Genomic DNA, 16,908 nt, shown 5'->3' on the forward strand with positions numbered 1-16,908 from the left:
AGGAAACCGTTGACGTTTTTGATATTGATCTCCAGCTCCTGGCCTTCTTGTCATACACAGGTCAGAACATCTGTCTTTTTTTTTTTTTTTTTTGTTCACAGGTTGGGCAGGAAGATCGTGGAAACTCCCTCTGGTATTTCAAAGATGCCTTGACCATCCCTTCTTCCCAAGGAGTCCATCTGCCTTACTTTTTCCATGCCGGCGAGACCAGTAAGCAATCTTTAAAAACAAAAAAAACAAACCAACCTTAGAACTGGTGAGGAATATAACAAAGTAGAAGAAATGGGAGAATTTTCCTGTGTAGGAGCTTGGAATTGTCATATTCTCGCATAGGCCAGGCTAACTCTCTTTTTTTTTTTTTTTCCTTTGAAAAGGAAAGTATAGGTACACAAATGCTTTTACTTTCCTTCAAGTCAGCAGAATCCATCTATGAGTTTTATACCGTACTTGGCCAAGGTATTATGACAAGAAATAAAATTTAAACAATCATTAAGATATTTTCTCCTGCTGATCATAAGCACTTTCACCATAAGCCACTTTCTCTTCTCATGCTGTTTCCTATGCTTGAGCTTCGTCAGTACTTCAATTTCATCATTATAATTTATTTGATTTCACCCTTTTCCAACAAGTTCTTACCTACTCATTCTTCTGTGTTGCTTTCATTCACTTAAACACAAATCCCCCTCTGCCCACAGCTTCTGTCCCACGATCCTCTTTCCTTATTCACTCATAAACCCCCAAGCTGTCTCCTACATGCTAATCACAGCTTCCCGCCCACTCACTCACTCAGACCCTTCACTCTCTCTCTTGTAGGATCTTACTATTTCCCATTCACTTATAGAGTCCTTCAGGTTCTGTTGCGTTCGTGCCTGTTCCTCACCCTCGCTCCACCCTCTCTGCTTCTGGGGCGACTCCCTCCAGGTCTGACAGACAGTTCCTACCGTGGCGTTCTCCTTCCGCATCTCTTCAGATTCCCCGGGCTGGCCTGACGCCACGGATCCGCCATGTTCCTGATGATGTAAGGGTGCGCGCGCGCGCTCCAGACTTTGTACCAGCAAGGGCACGAGCCTCGGGGGCGTCCCCCACCTAGTGACGTCATCCATTTTCAATTTAAAAGGTCCTTGCTACTACAGATCAAGATAGCAAGGACTCGAATCCTTCATTTCCAGTTCCGATTTTCCCAAGCTACTCTGCTTTTGTATTTACCAGGAGTACCCGATCCTCGGGTGCTCCGCTCTCTCTCTTCTTGATTTCAGATTGTTGGACGGGGTCCGGTACTCGCTCCTCAAGGGCCTACGTTCCCGAAGACTCCTATTGCCTGGAAGCGTTCGCAGACGTGAACACAGTGAGTCCTATTCTGATAGGAACCGGTACTCACTCCACAAGGGCCCATGTTCCTAATCTCTAAGACTCCCTTCAGTCACGATGTTATCACAGGTACGGAGATCGTGAGTTACCATTATGGATAGGAACCGGTACTCGCTCCATGAGGGCCTATGTTCTTAAATCTCTCCTAGCCTCTTTTCTATTCCAGAAGCCATACCATACATAGTTATTGTGAGTTCTCATTCCAGACTGCCTATAGGAACCAGTACTCGCCTGCAGCTCCTGTTCCTGCATGCTGAAGACTCTCTGGTGCATAGGAAGACATTGCAGATATCTACTATTGTGAGAGTATCATCTACCACTGGATAGATGCTCAGCATACCCTGTCTACTCACTACTTATAGTCTCTCCTTACAGCTTAGCAACTCAGAGATTGCAGTTCCAGTATTAGAAGGACTTCAGCCCTGCTGGGCATATCAACTCACTACTGCCACCTCTGATGGTTCTACTTTTAGTCTAATAAAGAACTATCTGTGTTTGTCTCAATACTCCAGCCTAGCCAGTGGTCCCTCTCAGGATCTCCTCTTGAGGGCGCTGCCATCGGCCCAGGGATTCACCATTTCCATGAAGTGTTATTCCTTACACGATAGAGCGGTATTATATCACCTGCCACTCTGTGGGAGTCAACCCATAGCAGATCACTAACTCCGCCTACGGAGTATCATAAATTGCTAGCTCCTCCCCTTGGGGAGCAGCATTGAACAGGTTCTTGCTGGCTCTCTCGCAATTCAAGTCCTTTCCTGCCCTGGCTGATCTCTTTCCCTAGGCGCTGTGGGAACTTGAGCGTCCCCAATGTCAGATCTGCCTCCCACATCACCTCCAGACCCATGGCAGCTGAGCAGAGAGAAGAGACTGAGACAGTGACAAGGGAGGGAGATTAGACTGCTATCTAATATTGGGACTGCTCAAACACCCACAGGGCTGGTACTTGTGCCTGTTTCATGGTCTTTATATATCTCATTCACCTATAGACCTTTCCATAGTCTTTCTTACTTAATCTTTATAATCGGGTCATATCAACAGGCTTTGCCCCATTCACCCAAACTCTTGCATTCCTTCTTTGCCCTTCAAGATTTTCACTCATGTTCAAGTCATTCATAATGCCAGGATTTCTACTACTGCTACTACTATTGTTACCATTTATCATTTCTGTGCCAGATGTACACTCCTGCTCATCTATGTTTCATTTCTCGCTGTTTGCATTATTCTCTGATTGTTCTTTTTAGGGGGGGTCTTCACTTGGTAGATTCCCTCTCAGTTTTAAGGAAGACTCCACCAAGATCAGGCCACAGGGGATGTCCAGGAGACAACTAATCCCAATGTGCATCGTAAGAGTCTGAGAGCTGTCTTACCATGCTGCACTTAGCAAACCTCATTATTCTAGGCAGAAATATCCATATCTCAAAACAAATGAGTGAATGCAACTCAGAAGATACAAATAATAATCAAAATATACAAGATGGGGGGTGGGCGCAAATTTCAGTAGCTTGCCTGAGTGCAAAGCCCTTGAGCAGTTTTATACCTGCAGATCTGGCAGGCAATTTTCAAAGAAAATGCTCACATGAAAAGTTACTTATGTGGATATAAAGGTGCAAATGTCCCCATGGACTTTTCACCTCATTTTTCTGCAGGTGGACAAAAGGGGGAATAAAACTACATGCAAGGATCTGAAAAATGCCATCCTGCCCACATACTTATTCTCACGAATGCCTCCAGGAATACCCTTTTTTAATAGAGCTGGCAGCACTATTCTTGTGAACCCTTTGCATGCTCTTTAGCTTCTCTGAGGAAGGCAAGTTACAGAGAAGCGAACTTACCAGCATACATACACACTGATACAGTACAGTGCGCCCCTTATTCAGTAAGGGGAGGAAAACGCGCGTCCAAGCCGCAGCACCTAATAGCGCCCTCAACATGCAAATGTTGAGGGCGCAAAAGGTATGCGCGCGGGATACAGTAAGTAAAATGTGCAGCCAAGCCGCACATTTTACTTTCAGAAATTAGCGCCGACCCAAAGGGTCGACGCTAATTTCTTCCAGCACCGGGAAAGTGCACAGAAAAGCAGTAAAAACTACTTTTCTGTGCACCCTCTGACTTAATATCATGGCGGTATTAAGTCGGAGGTCCCAAAGAGTAAAAAAAAGTTAAAAAAAAAAAAAAATTTGAATTCGGCCGGCGGCTGTTGAGCCGAAAACCGGACGCTCAATTTTGCTGGCGTCCGGTTTCCGAGCTGTCAGCGGGCTCGAGAACCAACGCCAGCAAATTTGAGCGTCGGCTGTCAAACCCGCTGACAGCCGCCGCTCCTGTCAAAAAGGAGGCTTTTTGACAGGAGCCAATACAGGCCAATACAGTAAAGTCCCGCGGACTTTACTGTATTGGCCTGATGGTTATTTATTCTAATGTAGCATGAAACTAAAACTGTTGTGTTTAAGTAAAGTTTGCCAAAAAATAGTTACACATCTACAGGTATTCCAGTTGAGGATGGACAATGTCGCAGAAGTCAGGAGAAAGACGCCTGTGATCCTTAGACCGTACCTGAGAAAGGGATGTGCAGTTAGGCCCCTGGGATGAGCAGCTCATGGGGTCTGTGGTGTGCCGGCATCCTGGTATACACAAAGCAGTGTTAAAAAGCAGTTATTTGGGTACAGCTAAAGCCAAAATTGCCACCAGGTGAATGAGAAATATGTTGCATGCCTTCAGCTTCTTCCAGACAACCCAAAATGAGAGTTGAAGAGTTAAAAGGAATTACTGTATTATAACCCTTATTAATGATTAATGCAGTATTACTTCAGTATCCATGTATAACCCCACACGGCCACACCATGTCGGAGAAAGTGCCCACTGTATTCACATCGCCTGCAATTTGGAGACTCCTTCCACCCTGTTTTGAAAAGCCTTTCTGGGCTATAATAAATCCTATGAAAAAAGTCTCAAATTAGAATATACAGAGAGAATCTTTGAAGACATCAATACATTTTCCCAAGAGTCATCAGAAAAGGGTAACACCATTGCCAGCCCATTTCCGTCTTAAAAACTGCAGCTGCTGCTGTTTGCTATTCCTTAAACTATTATAGAAGGCCAAGGTGAATTTAGAGCTACATTTTAGCATCACTTTCTGCACAGAAGATATAGATGACAAATTGCTTGTCGATATTTGAAAAAGTATATATTTAAGATGTCAAATTCAGTTTAGTTGCTGAAATGTTTTAAGAGAGTTCCCATACAATAATTGCTCTGAAGTATTATATTCTTTCTGTTTCCAGATTTTATAGCCATCTAGAAACAAAATATCCAGATATGCTCTGTTTTTCAAAGTGGGGTGAATAATGTTAATTCTTAGCTCATCCCCCATATTTTTATTGACAGCTGTACAGGAGAGGTAAGCCAGCCCTCCCCCAGCAAATGTGGCAAGTTTAGCAAGTCCCTCAACCTACTGGGAGAAAGCAGATCTTGCCCCAGTGTATGGTCCCTCCTCCTTGCCACCAAATTTTGATTTGTGGCAGCCGCTAAGCCCAAAAGTACAACTTTAAATTGTACATTTTATCCTTGGATTTTAACCAGGTCCTACGAATCTCCAGAGAACGTCATCATTTCTTTGAAAGGGTAGAGAATAGTTAGGTGGGTGGATTAGTGAGTGGGAGGGAGTTGGTGACTCTCTAGTCCCAGAGCAGAGTCTCTCTGGATCGGGAGTCTCAGGCTGGATCCGAGACCCTCTACATTTTCTAAAGTTAAAAATGGTAGTAATGTTGGTGCACTATTTGACTTTACTACTGTTTTTAGTGTACCTGGCCAGTGTAAAATAGTGCACTGAGCGTAGTGCATCTTTTTACCACCTTAACAGAGCAGCTTTTGTCTTAGTGTACTTCATTTTTTTTTTTTAAACTTCCAATGCATTTGCTTACTGCACCAGGGGTTAACCTGTTTTTTAATGGATGAGTTAAGAAAATGCATGCTAAACTTTAACGCACATTGGGGCGGATTTTAAATGCCCTGCGCGCGTAAATCCGGCCGGATTTACGTGCGCAAGTCCCGGGGCTTCATAAAAGGGGAGGGGGCGTTCCCGAAATGACGCGGCATTTCAGGGGCGAGCCCGGGGGCGTGGTGCCGGCCCGGGGGCGTGGTCGAGGCCTCCGGACCAGCCCCCGGGTCGGGTGATGGCGTGCCAGCAGCCCGCTGGCACGCGCAGATTTACATCTGCTTTTAGCAGGCGTAAATCTGCCAACAAAGGTAAGGGGGGGGTTTAGATAGGGCCGGGGGGGTGGGTTAGGTAGGGGAAGGGAAGGGAAGGTGGGGGGAGGGTGAAGGAAAGTTCCCTCCGAGGCCGCTCCGAAATCGGAGCGGCCTCGGAGGGAACAGGCAGCGCGCTGGGCTCGGCGTGCGCAGGTTGCACAAATGTGCACCCACTTGCGCGCGCCAGCCCCGGATTTTATAAGATACGCGCGTATCTTATAAAATCCAGCATACTTTTGTTCGTGCCTGGTGCGTGAACAAAAGTACGCGATCACGCAAATTTTTAAAATCTACCCCATTTTTTACTCCCCTTTTATTACACTGGACTGTCTGTCTTAGAAATTTAGTGCCACGGCTGAATTAATACAGATCACTATTTGGAGGTCAGCTTGTCTTATTTTGTTATTTAAAAGGAGACATAGAGAAAATGTGAATGATCGTACTACACCTCCATTTGTGCTGTGGGCAAAGTATTCTATATTGCCATTTTTATGATGGCTGGACACCACGCTTACTAAAAGAAATAGCTGAGCCTTAAAACTGATTAAAATCAGATTGCCTACTGGGTGTGATTTGCCAGATTGTCACTGAGCACTTCGTGTTTAGGGAGGTGGGCAGAGTTGCTGGCTCGGTATGGGAAGAGTGAGATGTTTCTGCCCTTCAGTAGTCTTGGGGGGTTACGCCGTGAGTGTGAGCAACCCCTAACCCCCCTCCCCTGCCAGGGTTACAGTGAAGTCTTCTTGTGATGTTCATTGTTTATCTTTATTACTTCCAATTCACTTTCCACTGATTTACTTACTATTACAGGGTGCTGTATAAAAGCCATTACATTTAGTCACAAGATCAGAACGTGGAACCTTCTTTTTCCCAAATCCTCTGGCCTTTCTCCATCTTCACTAGCTGGAGACCCAATATCCCCTTCTCATCGATCCTCATTTTGCTAGAGGTCTGCATTGCTCCCATCTCCACACAGCCTCCTTCAATGCCTTCTTAAACAGATTGGCGCTACGTTACATGCGGAGTCCTACATATAATTTAAAGAAGAAAAAAAAAGGTTTTTGCCATTGCCCTTGTGGAGGCAATTTTCGTAACTGCTCGTGTTGCGTGTGAAGTCTGCAGAGTACTTTTCACCCCTAGATTTTACAGCAGTTTTCACAATGAATGTAAACATGTACTTTCACTTTGAAAATTGCCTCGGGCATGCATGTGTGTACCTGCTTTATATGCAGGCACTTTTTTCATGTAAAAAAAAAAAAATGCTTGCACTTTTGAAAATACAGACTTGTGTACACTGTTCAAATCCCCCACACTCGGGAATGAGTCCCTCAAATATAGGGAGAAGTACACAGGTAGTGGAACTACAGTTCTCTGCAAAAGTTTAGGCATCCATGCTCAAACTGTAAGTCTTGATCACACACTAAGGGCCGGATTTTAAAAGGGTTACGCACATAAGGTACGCGCATAACCCTTTTAAAACCCCCCGGGAAGCGCGTAAGTCCCGGGGCTTGCAAAAAGGAGCGGTCGGGGGGCGTGGCCAGAGGCGCGGTTTTCGATCGGGCGTGTTCGGGGGCGTGTGGGCGGTCCGGGGGTGTGGCCGAGTGCCCCAATACAGCGGCCTGTGTCGGGGCCTGCCACGCCAGCGCGGGTAAGTTACTACTGCCCGGAAGCAGTAGTAACTTTTCTGATAAAGGTAGGGGAAGGGTTAGATAGGGCCGGGAGGGTGGGTTAGGGAGGGGAAGGTGCGGGGGGCGGTGGAAAGAAAGTTCCCTCCGAGGCCGCTCCGATTTCGGCTACGTGCATATCTTATAAAATCCAGCGTACTTTTGTTTGCGCGCTCGCTGTCTTTTAAAATATACCCCTAAATGAACAGAAGCTGACCCAACCTCTGCATAGTACAAAGTTGATTATGACATCTGTCTGCAATTTTTAATGCAAAATTACTATTTATTTGCAGATTTTAATGGATCGAATATAATAAAACAGTGAATATGGTATTTGTAAAAGTTTGGACACCATTCCATTAATTCAATACATTTTTTTAAAAAGTTGCTAATAAGGCCTAAAAGGTTGATTGACTTGTTAGGCCTTCAGTTAGGAAGGTGAAGACAATTCCTTGCACATAACTTGCACATAACTTGTAATTTGACTTGTATATCGTTTAACCAATTTATTCTTTCCTATTTCTTCCTCTTCACCAAGTTTTGCTACCCTTGTTAATTGTAACTGTACCTTCGGTCACCTCAGTTCTAGTTTGATGTATTTAATGCACTCCCGTTTCATGTAAACCAGCAAGATATGTTCTCATGATTGCCGGTATATAAAAACCTTAAATAAATAAATAAAATAAATGGTTGAACAAATACTCTGACCCTTCTAATGTTTCATGTTGTGATATTTTCAACAACCATGTGCTCCTTTAAACAGTTGACTGAGCATTTGAAAATGATGAAAATTCACTCTTACAAAGCAGGGAAAGGCTATATATATAAAAAAAAATCTCCACCTTGCAATTTCAGCTGTTAGAAACACTGTTAAGAAATGTAAGTTACATGGAACTATTGAAGGTAAGGCAAGATCTGGAATACCAAGAAAAATCTCTGATAGAACTGTCTGAAAACTGATTCAGATCTATAAAACAGAATCCACAGATCACTTCAAAGACCTGCTGAAAAGTTTAGTTGACACTGGAGTACTTGTCTACAGATTGAAGTACAGAGTTGCTTATAAAATAATGATCTGCATGGGAGATTTGTCAGAGGGAAATTTTTTCTACAACCTCATCACAAAAGTCATTGTCTAAAATATTTTAAAAAACCAACCTTTGGTAATCCCGAAACTTTTTGGAACAAAGTTTTTTGGGCTTATGAAATGAAAATTGAACTGTTTGGACACAAGCACACGAGATACAAAATATTGTTAAGAAATGGAAGTTGTAGTATGTGTGTACTTTTAGCCAAATGCAGAGTAGGAAATTTTCAGATAGCCAATATCCATTGGGTAAAACACTTTATAATCTGTGAATATCACTTTGAAAGTTTCCCTCCCCAAGTACAAGATGGATAAGGTCTTTGGAAAATATGTATTTCTTTTAAGTAAGATTTTCAAATTGATTTATTCCCTTCCTGCACTGTTGATGTCTCTTCCTTTGTCATGAGGAAACCTTACTCACCCTCTCTCTGTTTCTTTCTCTCTCTGTGCTCTATCTCTTTTTCCTTAGATTGGCAGGGCACAGAGGTGGATGACAACGTGTTGGATGCGCTGCTGTTAAACACCAGCCGGATTGGCCATGGGTTTGCTCTCCTCAAACACCCGCTAGCCAGGAAAATGTCCCTGGATATGGTTGTCCCTCTAGAAATCTGTCCCATTTCTAACCAGGTAGGGCCTACTTGACTAAGTGTGTACCCAGTAAGATAACGTTTATAGTAGGTGCCTAAAATCATGAGACAAAAATAGTGATTGACTATTCTTTAGAGCTTTCTGTTGTTCTTTAGTATAGTCTAGACTTTGACTGGGACCTATTCCATTGCTTTACATCAGGGGAATTGGGGTAAATCCATCTGATCCCCTTCCAAAAGTTTTAGTGCCTCCTGTAGGGAATGCTAATGCTGTGTCCACAACATCCAGGCACGGTCTTAGAGTTCAAGCTCTGACATCTCACTGGGCATCAAGCATTGCTATTACTGTACTAAAAAGCAGTGCCACTTGCTGACACGCTAGAGATCTGGGTTCAGTTCCCGAGCCTGTCTTCTCCTTTTCACTCTGGCCAGGGTTGGAGATGCTGGCACTAAAAGACTGAGGGAAGAGAGAGTCCCAGCCATTGCAGAGGCCAGATTCAAGAGTGTATCTCTACCAAGTTATGGAGGCAACTGTGATCTGTGGGCCCCAGGAAGGTCACTGCAGTGGCTAAGTTAGGAGATGGGGGTGAGGGTTAAAAATTCCTGAGTTAAACTTATGGTGCCTTAGCCCCAATAGAGACCAGTTTCAAATGAACTGGAACAAGAAGACACCGCTTATCCAACCCCCCCCCCCCTCAAAAATATGTCCATTAATATATTGCCCAAATGAGTCAGGGATGGTCTTAGCCTTCTGCATAATGCACAGACATTTTTAGGCCTAGAAGTCATTGTAGTGTAGGTGGGGGTGCGGTAGCAGCACTGCCTGAGCTTAGCCTATGCAGCTCTTCCACTGGTGAATACTTTTCCTGCAACTTTTAATTCAGTCTGTCTGTCAATAAGTCCTGGGGAGCAATTTTCAAACTGGCCACTTGGCTACAGAGTCCCCCAGTTACCTTTCACTCACAGATTTTGCATTAAATTTCAAAGGGAAAGCGTGCATGCTTTACCTTTAAAAATTGCCGTGGATTCCTTCACCTACTTTTTTGGTGTGGGTAGTTTGTGGTTTTGGTTTTTTTAATGGAAAATAACATGTATAGATTTGAATATATAATCCATGTGTTTTATCCTCTCACCCCACCCAAAATAATGCCTACTGGGAACACCTTGCACAAACGCGACTGAAGGCACGTGTATGTATCGTGGAACGCTGCCACGTGCTTTTTACATAGTTTGGGGGAAGGTTGAGTTTGACAGTCAGGTTTTATGGGCAGATTGCTCTTTCCCCCTTCGATGACTTTGAAAGGTGTCCTCATTAGGTCCTGTATGCATGCCTCGGTCATACAAGATATATGGTTCCTCGCTAACATTTTCCAGGAATATTCTGCCAGAGGTGCACATCAGTGTTTAAAGCTGTAGCACCAGCTATGTAGTACTGCCGTTCTGTGGACTTCACCCCAATTTTTAAAGGGAAAATAGGCGCGGGCTTTCCCTCTTGAAAATTACCCCACCAAAGCTGGCCGCACACATTTATTCCTGCTAACGTGTGCGCATAGTTTGGTTTTTTTTTTTTTGGTTTGTTTTTTTTCCCCCAGGGGGAAAATATGCACGTACTGTTCAAAATGCAAAAGTATGTGGGTAGTCCAAACCCTGTCCCCAACTGCCCAGACTGCTGGTAAAATCATGCACATATAGGCCCTGCCTGTGTACTTTTTATCTCTGTAGCAGGCAGGCTGTTTGGCAAGAGTTCATATCCACGGATAAAGCATGGTTTCACCTGCAGAAATGGGTGAAATGACCCTCTCGTGGGGTGGGGGAGGGGTAATTTTCAAAGCCATGTGCATGCATAAAACAAGGACTTGTGTGCACAAATGGCTGCTCTGAAATTGTCCCGGGCTCGGTGTGGGTAACCTGGTTTCGTCTGTACCTTTTATGAAGCGTTCTAGGGTGCAGAGCTGGAGGGCGGAGTCGGCACCTTACGCATAGACATTTTGGTTTGCATTAAGTGTAGAGGTGTAAGTTACGCCTGCCTTAATGCCAGTGAATGTGTGCATGTGCTCAGGCCATTTATGCAAGTGCTTTCGAAGCAAACCTACACACATAAGTTTGCTTTGAAAACACTTGGTAAAGTCTGTGTGTACAGGGCCCTCTCAAACTTTACTGCTGACTGGGCTGTCGGAAAGTCACCTTCCCTATATACCACTTTTTCTGCTGGCTGCCAATATATAGCCTCAGTCAGGAAAACATGGTGAGAATTCGTAGGTTTCCCCATGAGAAAATAGCAGGCCAGATGTTGTTTTGGCAGTCTACCCACTTTCTAGGACTGCAGAAAACCGTGAGAAAAAAAAAAATCTGTTTGTTTCAATCTAAACATTTTCATATTGTACTGAGTGTACAGCTTTTTTTCCTATTTTTTTTCTGTTAGTTTTATCTATGATGACTCCTTACCAGTGATGATTTTCTGAAAGGTTAAAAAAAAAAAAGTAGAATTAAACAAAAAACAAAACTATTTCCACTCTAGATCTTAATGATGGTGTCAGATCTGAGAAACCATCCTGCTTCTGTTCTTCTGGCTGATGGACATCCTATAGTGATCAGTTCTGATGATCCGTCCATTTTTGGAGCCAAGGGTGTGTCATACGACTTCTACGAGGTGTTTATGGGTATTGGAGGAATGAAGGCTGATCTGAAGACCTTAAAACAACTGGCTTTGAACTCTATACGGTAAGAATAGTTCTCAGCCCCAACCTCCTCCCTCCCCGCCCCCCAAACACACACTCACAGAATGGCTCTGTCTCTGGATAGCTTCTTCTTGACGCCCATAACTCTTCATATTTCACTCTGAAGAGAATTTTGCCAACTTCTTTCTATAGTTCCTAGAATTCCTTTGGTCAGCTATCATGTTGAATCTCCAGATTACTTATCCATCATATCACACCTATTTCTTTTTATTTTTATTTTTCTGTCATGCAGGCATCTCATGAGTCACCCTCAAGCTTGCCTTACCCATGTAGTAATATGAAAAATCAGACTAGCATCTTTTTTTTTTGTTTGTTTGTTTTTTCTGCTTCTCATCACCAGTTCCTGCCCCCTCTCTCTCAGGCCGATTCAGTAAAGTCCGCGAGAGAGCAGGCGAACGCCCGCTCTCCTAGCACGTGCACCGGCCACTCGCCGGTGCGCGCGATTCAGTATTTAAATTAGGCCTGGCGGTAAAATCGGGCAAAAGGAGGCTCGTCCCTTGCGCCTCCTTTTGGACCGGAGCGGTGGCTGTCAGCGGGTTTGACAGCAGACGCTCAATTTTGCTGGCATTGGTTCTCGAGCCCTCTGACAGCCATGGGCTCGGAAACCGGACGCCGGCAAAATTGAGTGTGCAGTGTTCCGGCCGACTTCCAATTTTTTTTTTTTTTTTAACTTTTTTTACTCTTCGGGACCTCCGACTTAATATCGCCATGATATTAAGTCGGAGGGTGCACAGAAAAGCAGTTTTTACTGCTTTTCTGTGCACTTTCCCGGTGCTAACTTCTGAAAGTAAAATGTGCAGCTTGGCTGCACATTTTACTTTCTGAATCGAGCGCGAATACCTAATAGGGCCATCAACATGCATTTGCATGTTGAGGGCGCTATTAAGTTCGGTGGGTTGGACGCGCGTTTTCCGCCCCTTACTGAATAAGGGGTAAGAAAAAACGCGCGTCCAATAGCAGGCTAACAGTGCGCTCCGTCAGAGCGCACTGTACTGTATCGGCCTGTAAGTTTGGTGTTCCCCTGAACAAGATGCATCATGATCTAAAGCTAGGCCTGACCAATTTCCTTTCCTGTCTGTAGTTACAGTGCCTTGTCCCAAGAGATGAAAACAAAAGCAACAGCAATCTGGATGAAGAAATGGAGCAACTTCATAGATGAGCTTGCCAGCACTTTTCCCACAGACGAGCTCTAGAAGTGAAGAAGCAAACCGCAGCTGCCGTGCCTTACTGAGTGTGCATTCTGAGAGTGTCCACGGGTTTCATAAATGTTTTCGCCTTTCATACTCTGACCCTTTAACACAATAGAGAGAGAGAAAGCCATGATGATGATGGGATAAAGAATTTTAAAATAAGGATGCCAATATCAGAAAGAAGGAATGAAGGATGTGTGATCTAATTTCCTAATGACTTGGTGTAGCAAAACTCAATTTGTGAACCACGCATATGAGACAGAAGAGATGGCAGTGTGATTCTGTAGCACAGGCCACCATCTCAGTTACATGCGAACTTGATGATATTGTTGGTGACCTATCAAGATGACCACTCTTTTTTTCCCATTCTCCTATTTCTAGGTTCCACCTTCCACTTTAGATTGATTGTTGGGAGTTTTGCAGTGTATAGATGTGAATACAGGTGTAATAGGATATATAAACCTGCTCAGGAAAGAGCTAGGAAAGAGTCATTTGAGAAGGGAAGTGGAAACCCAGTCCCAAAGAGGAGCTTAATAGTAAGGTAGACTAAGGTCTGCCAATCATGTACTCATGACAGGGTCATAGGGCAGAGCTCTGGGAAGAAAATGCATTAAAAGTCAGGGAGAGGAGGCAATACTGCAGTTGGTTTTGGAGCCACTACCCTTGGAATTTGTTTCGGGTGCCACCAGTTTTCATAAGACTGACTAAAAATCTTAGGACTTTGTGTGGAATTCTGTCTAAATTTAATGTTTGCAGGTGCACCACTGTTCCTTCTAGAACACCTCTCCAGTCCTTAGTGCACCAGTCCTAGTTACGTTTTGCATCTCGAGAATGAAAATCAACATGAATCAATGAAGCACGAAAGAAACGGAATGAAAATCAATTGAGCCTCAACGCGATCCAACAGAGCCGCAATAGCACTTCACAGAGAACAGTTGTAAGTAATGAAGTGGCCAAAATTTAGACAGGCTTCTTCATTTTGAACAGGCCACCCAAGTCTAGTAAGGCTTTCAGTTTCATTTTAAGTCTCAGGCACAAATATAACAGATTTTCATATAAAATCAAATGTTTCTTACAAATTTCACTTCATTCTAGTGTTCACTTATTAGAATATCTGGGCACTCCGGGTAAAACCCAGAGACTCCCAGATTTGGTATGAATTTGCTGGGTCTCTGAAAAAATGCTGGAAATCTCTGGATGCTGGTATTGGCTGTATTCGCCCACATAATGAAGACTGCATTATGTCAGCCTGTGTGAGCTGGAAGAAGGAAGAGGTAACATCTTATACTGCACTGTTCTTAAACCCCTTTGGTATAATCTAGTCACCCCAGGCATAAGACAATTTTGGCTCAGCCAGTCTGAGGGAACTGGGCATCCTCCTGCAGAGAATTTGAATCAGACGGTGAGTAAACAGCTGAGAGGAAGGAAGCTGCTGCTGATGTTATTGGTGAAATGGCAAATGTGTTTGCCACCCCAGCTGTCTGATAGAGCTTCCAACTACTTTCAAAGAGAATCATGCACAACATTATGTGAATTTCCAGGTGGAGGGATCTCAGCTGCAGAGTCATGAGAAGGAGTTGTTAATACTGTGAATTGACTCTTGAACAGTTTTGTTAAACCTGGAATGCCATGCAGATTTATTATGATGTTGTGATTATGGCTGGGATAGTAAAATTTTATAACAAAATAATCCCCTTCTAAATTAATTTAAAATCACTTATCTTAGTGATTTTATGTACATTAGAAAATGTTAAAAAAAAATACTATGAGGGGACTTTACACTTAGACTATATGATTAAAAATAAGGCAATTGAATGTACTATTTTTGGGCGTGCCTATTCTGATGGTCAGAAAAATGATTTGGCTGAACTCACCACTGTTTTTCTGGAGTTACCTTTAATATATTAATTTGGAAGGGGATTATTTTATTTGTTACAGTTCTGTTCCTCTTCTGACAATTTTTTTAATTTGTGGATAGTAAAATTTTATACCATCTAAGTCAAACACCAAATTAACATCAATGCTTTCTGTCAGCATAATTGCCCTATTGCCAAATAAATTTAGCAAGTTGGAAACAATTCAGTTGATGTGGACATTGGCACCAATACACTTGAGAAACCGGCCTCTAAGAAACCCTTTTGAAAATAAGATCTCCTTGTAAACCCTGATAGCTTTCAGCATTAGCAAAGGAGCAGGAGCAAGTTGCGCGCGCCGGCACAGCGGCAAATGGCTGCTGTACCGGGCGCATCTAGCCCCGGACTGCCTCACAGCCGAGGCCTGGCTCTTGTGCACGTAACAGGGGTTACGCGTGCGGCCGGGTCCCTTTTAAAATGCGCGCAGTGCATGCAAGGCCCGGCCGTGCGCGTGGGCCAATTAAAAATCCGGCCTTTAACTGTTACATCTATACCTTTTCTATATTCGTGCCTCTTTGGAGGTGAAGAACTAGCAGTCACCAAACATGAAAAAGCCCTGCAAGTCATCATCTCTGCTGACCTGAAGGCAGTCCGTGTGGCAGAGCTGTTGGGAAAACTGATAGTATACCTGAGTGCCTAAAGAGAAAAAGCGGGCAGTAAAGTTGCTTATCTGCGGGTAACTGGTGATTACCCCCCCCCCCAACACCTTGGGTACTTTGCTCAGTGCTGGAGATCGCATCTACAAAAGGATGGTCACAAGATAGAGACAACTCAAAGGAGAGCCACCAAAGTGCTGCACGGCTTGCTCTGTAAATGATACACAGAAGACTGAAGGAGCTACAGCTGTATTCTCTAGAAGCAAGAAGGGAAAAGGGAGATACGATACAAACATTCAAACAGCTAGCAGACTTCAATAAAGTACCAGGGGACAACATTTTCTATAGAAAGGAAATCACAAGGACAAGAGGTGCTGAATGGGTTGGTGGACAACAGGAGCAGATGAATGGAGGAGGAAGAAGGGAAACGACCACAGATTGAGTAATCCTTGTGATAGAAAAGTAGGTGGGCAGACCTGGTGGGTCATGTTGTCCTCTTCAGTTGACATCTTCAATGTTTAGAAGCAACATTTAGTTGTTTAAAAATTGTAAATCTGATTTTAGATTTTGAATCTACAGTGTACACATTTTGTCCAATTTGATTGGAAAAAAAAAATGTATAGACCCATGTTCTGTTTGAAATGAAAAACATTTATGTACAGACTTATTGTTTGAATATTTGTAATATTTGTGTGCAAAGTTTCATCTTGCTACCGAGTTCGCTTGATAGTTTTCAGTTTCAAACTGTGCAACCAATGTGAAAAACTGAAACTTTACCTAATATTCAGTAATAAAAAGATGTGTAATAGATTGCCGTCCTTCAACCTAGCCAACCAGGTCTATTTTATATTTTGCTTACACCTTTTTCATTGATAGCTCAAGGTGAGTTACATTCAGAGACAGTAGATATTTCTCTGTCTCCAGAGGGCTTACAATCTATGGGCCTGATTTACTAAGGCTTCCCCCCCCCCCCCTTTCTATGTTGATGTTTGCACTTATGGCAATGGATATGAAGTGACTTAGAAAGAACATCAGTGGGGTAAGAACCCTGACTTCTCTAGTTTTCAGTCTGCTGCTCCTCTTCCCATATCATGTGTGTGTGTGTATATATATACATATATACAACCAACAAAATCTCTCTAAGTTTTTAAAGTGAGGCAATCACCATGTATATATAAATAACAACAAAAAGACTGATGTATTTCTACCATCTGAAAACTGATATATGACCCTTATTGTCAATTTTTTGTATCATTTAAATGACCTCATACTTGGGCATCATCGTAAATGCAGTCTAGCATGGCTTTTCTCTGCCAGTGTTATAATCATAGCTCATAAATGAAATTTTTTATAATGCATTGTGCATCCAAACATTTCATGTGCAAAGTCCATTGTTCTTTAGAAATTATAAGTGAACTTCTGTGCGAAAAACACCATTCATTGCTTTTTGTTTAAATTAAAGCTACTTAGCTTAGTTGGAGAAACACTTATAAGCCCAGCATATTGAGAGGCTGCAAATG

The 16,908-nt window shown here is 43.3% G+C and overlaps 1 protein-coding gene across 11 annotated transcripts in view; it reads left to right on the forward strand.

Annotated features, from left to right (window-relative positions):
* Window positions 1-16,216, forward strand: part of ADA2 (adenosine deaminase 2) — a 113,623-nt gene extending 97,407 nt beyond the window's left edge. For all 11 annotated transcript variants that reach the window (XM_029599862.1, XM_029599854.1, XM_029599851.1 and 8 more), the window contains 4 exons: window positions 102-210; window positions 8,834-8,991; window positions 11,470-11,672; window positions 12,771-16,216. In XM_029599862.1, the coding sequence (XP_029455722.1) occupies window positions 102-210; window positions 8,834-8,991; window positions 11,470-11,672; window positions 12,771-12,882 (582 nt within the window). In that variant the 3' untranslated portion in view covers window positions 12,883-16,216. The remainder of the gene's footprint in view (window positions 1-101; window positions 211-8,833; window positions 8,992-11,469; window positions 11,673-12,770) is intronic.
* Window positions 16,217-16,908: the final 692 nt, after the last annotated feature.

This window comes from Rhinatrema bivittatum, chromosome 4, assembly GCF_901001135.1.
Source record: "Rhinatrema bivittatum chromosome 4, aRhiBiv1.1, whole genome shotgun sequence".
Lineage (NCBI taxonomy): Eukaryota > Metazoa > Chordata > Amphibia > Gymnophiona > Rhinatrematidae > Rhinatrema > Rhinatrema bivittatum.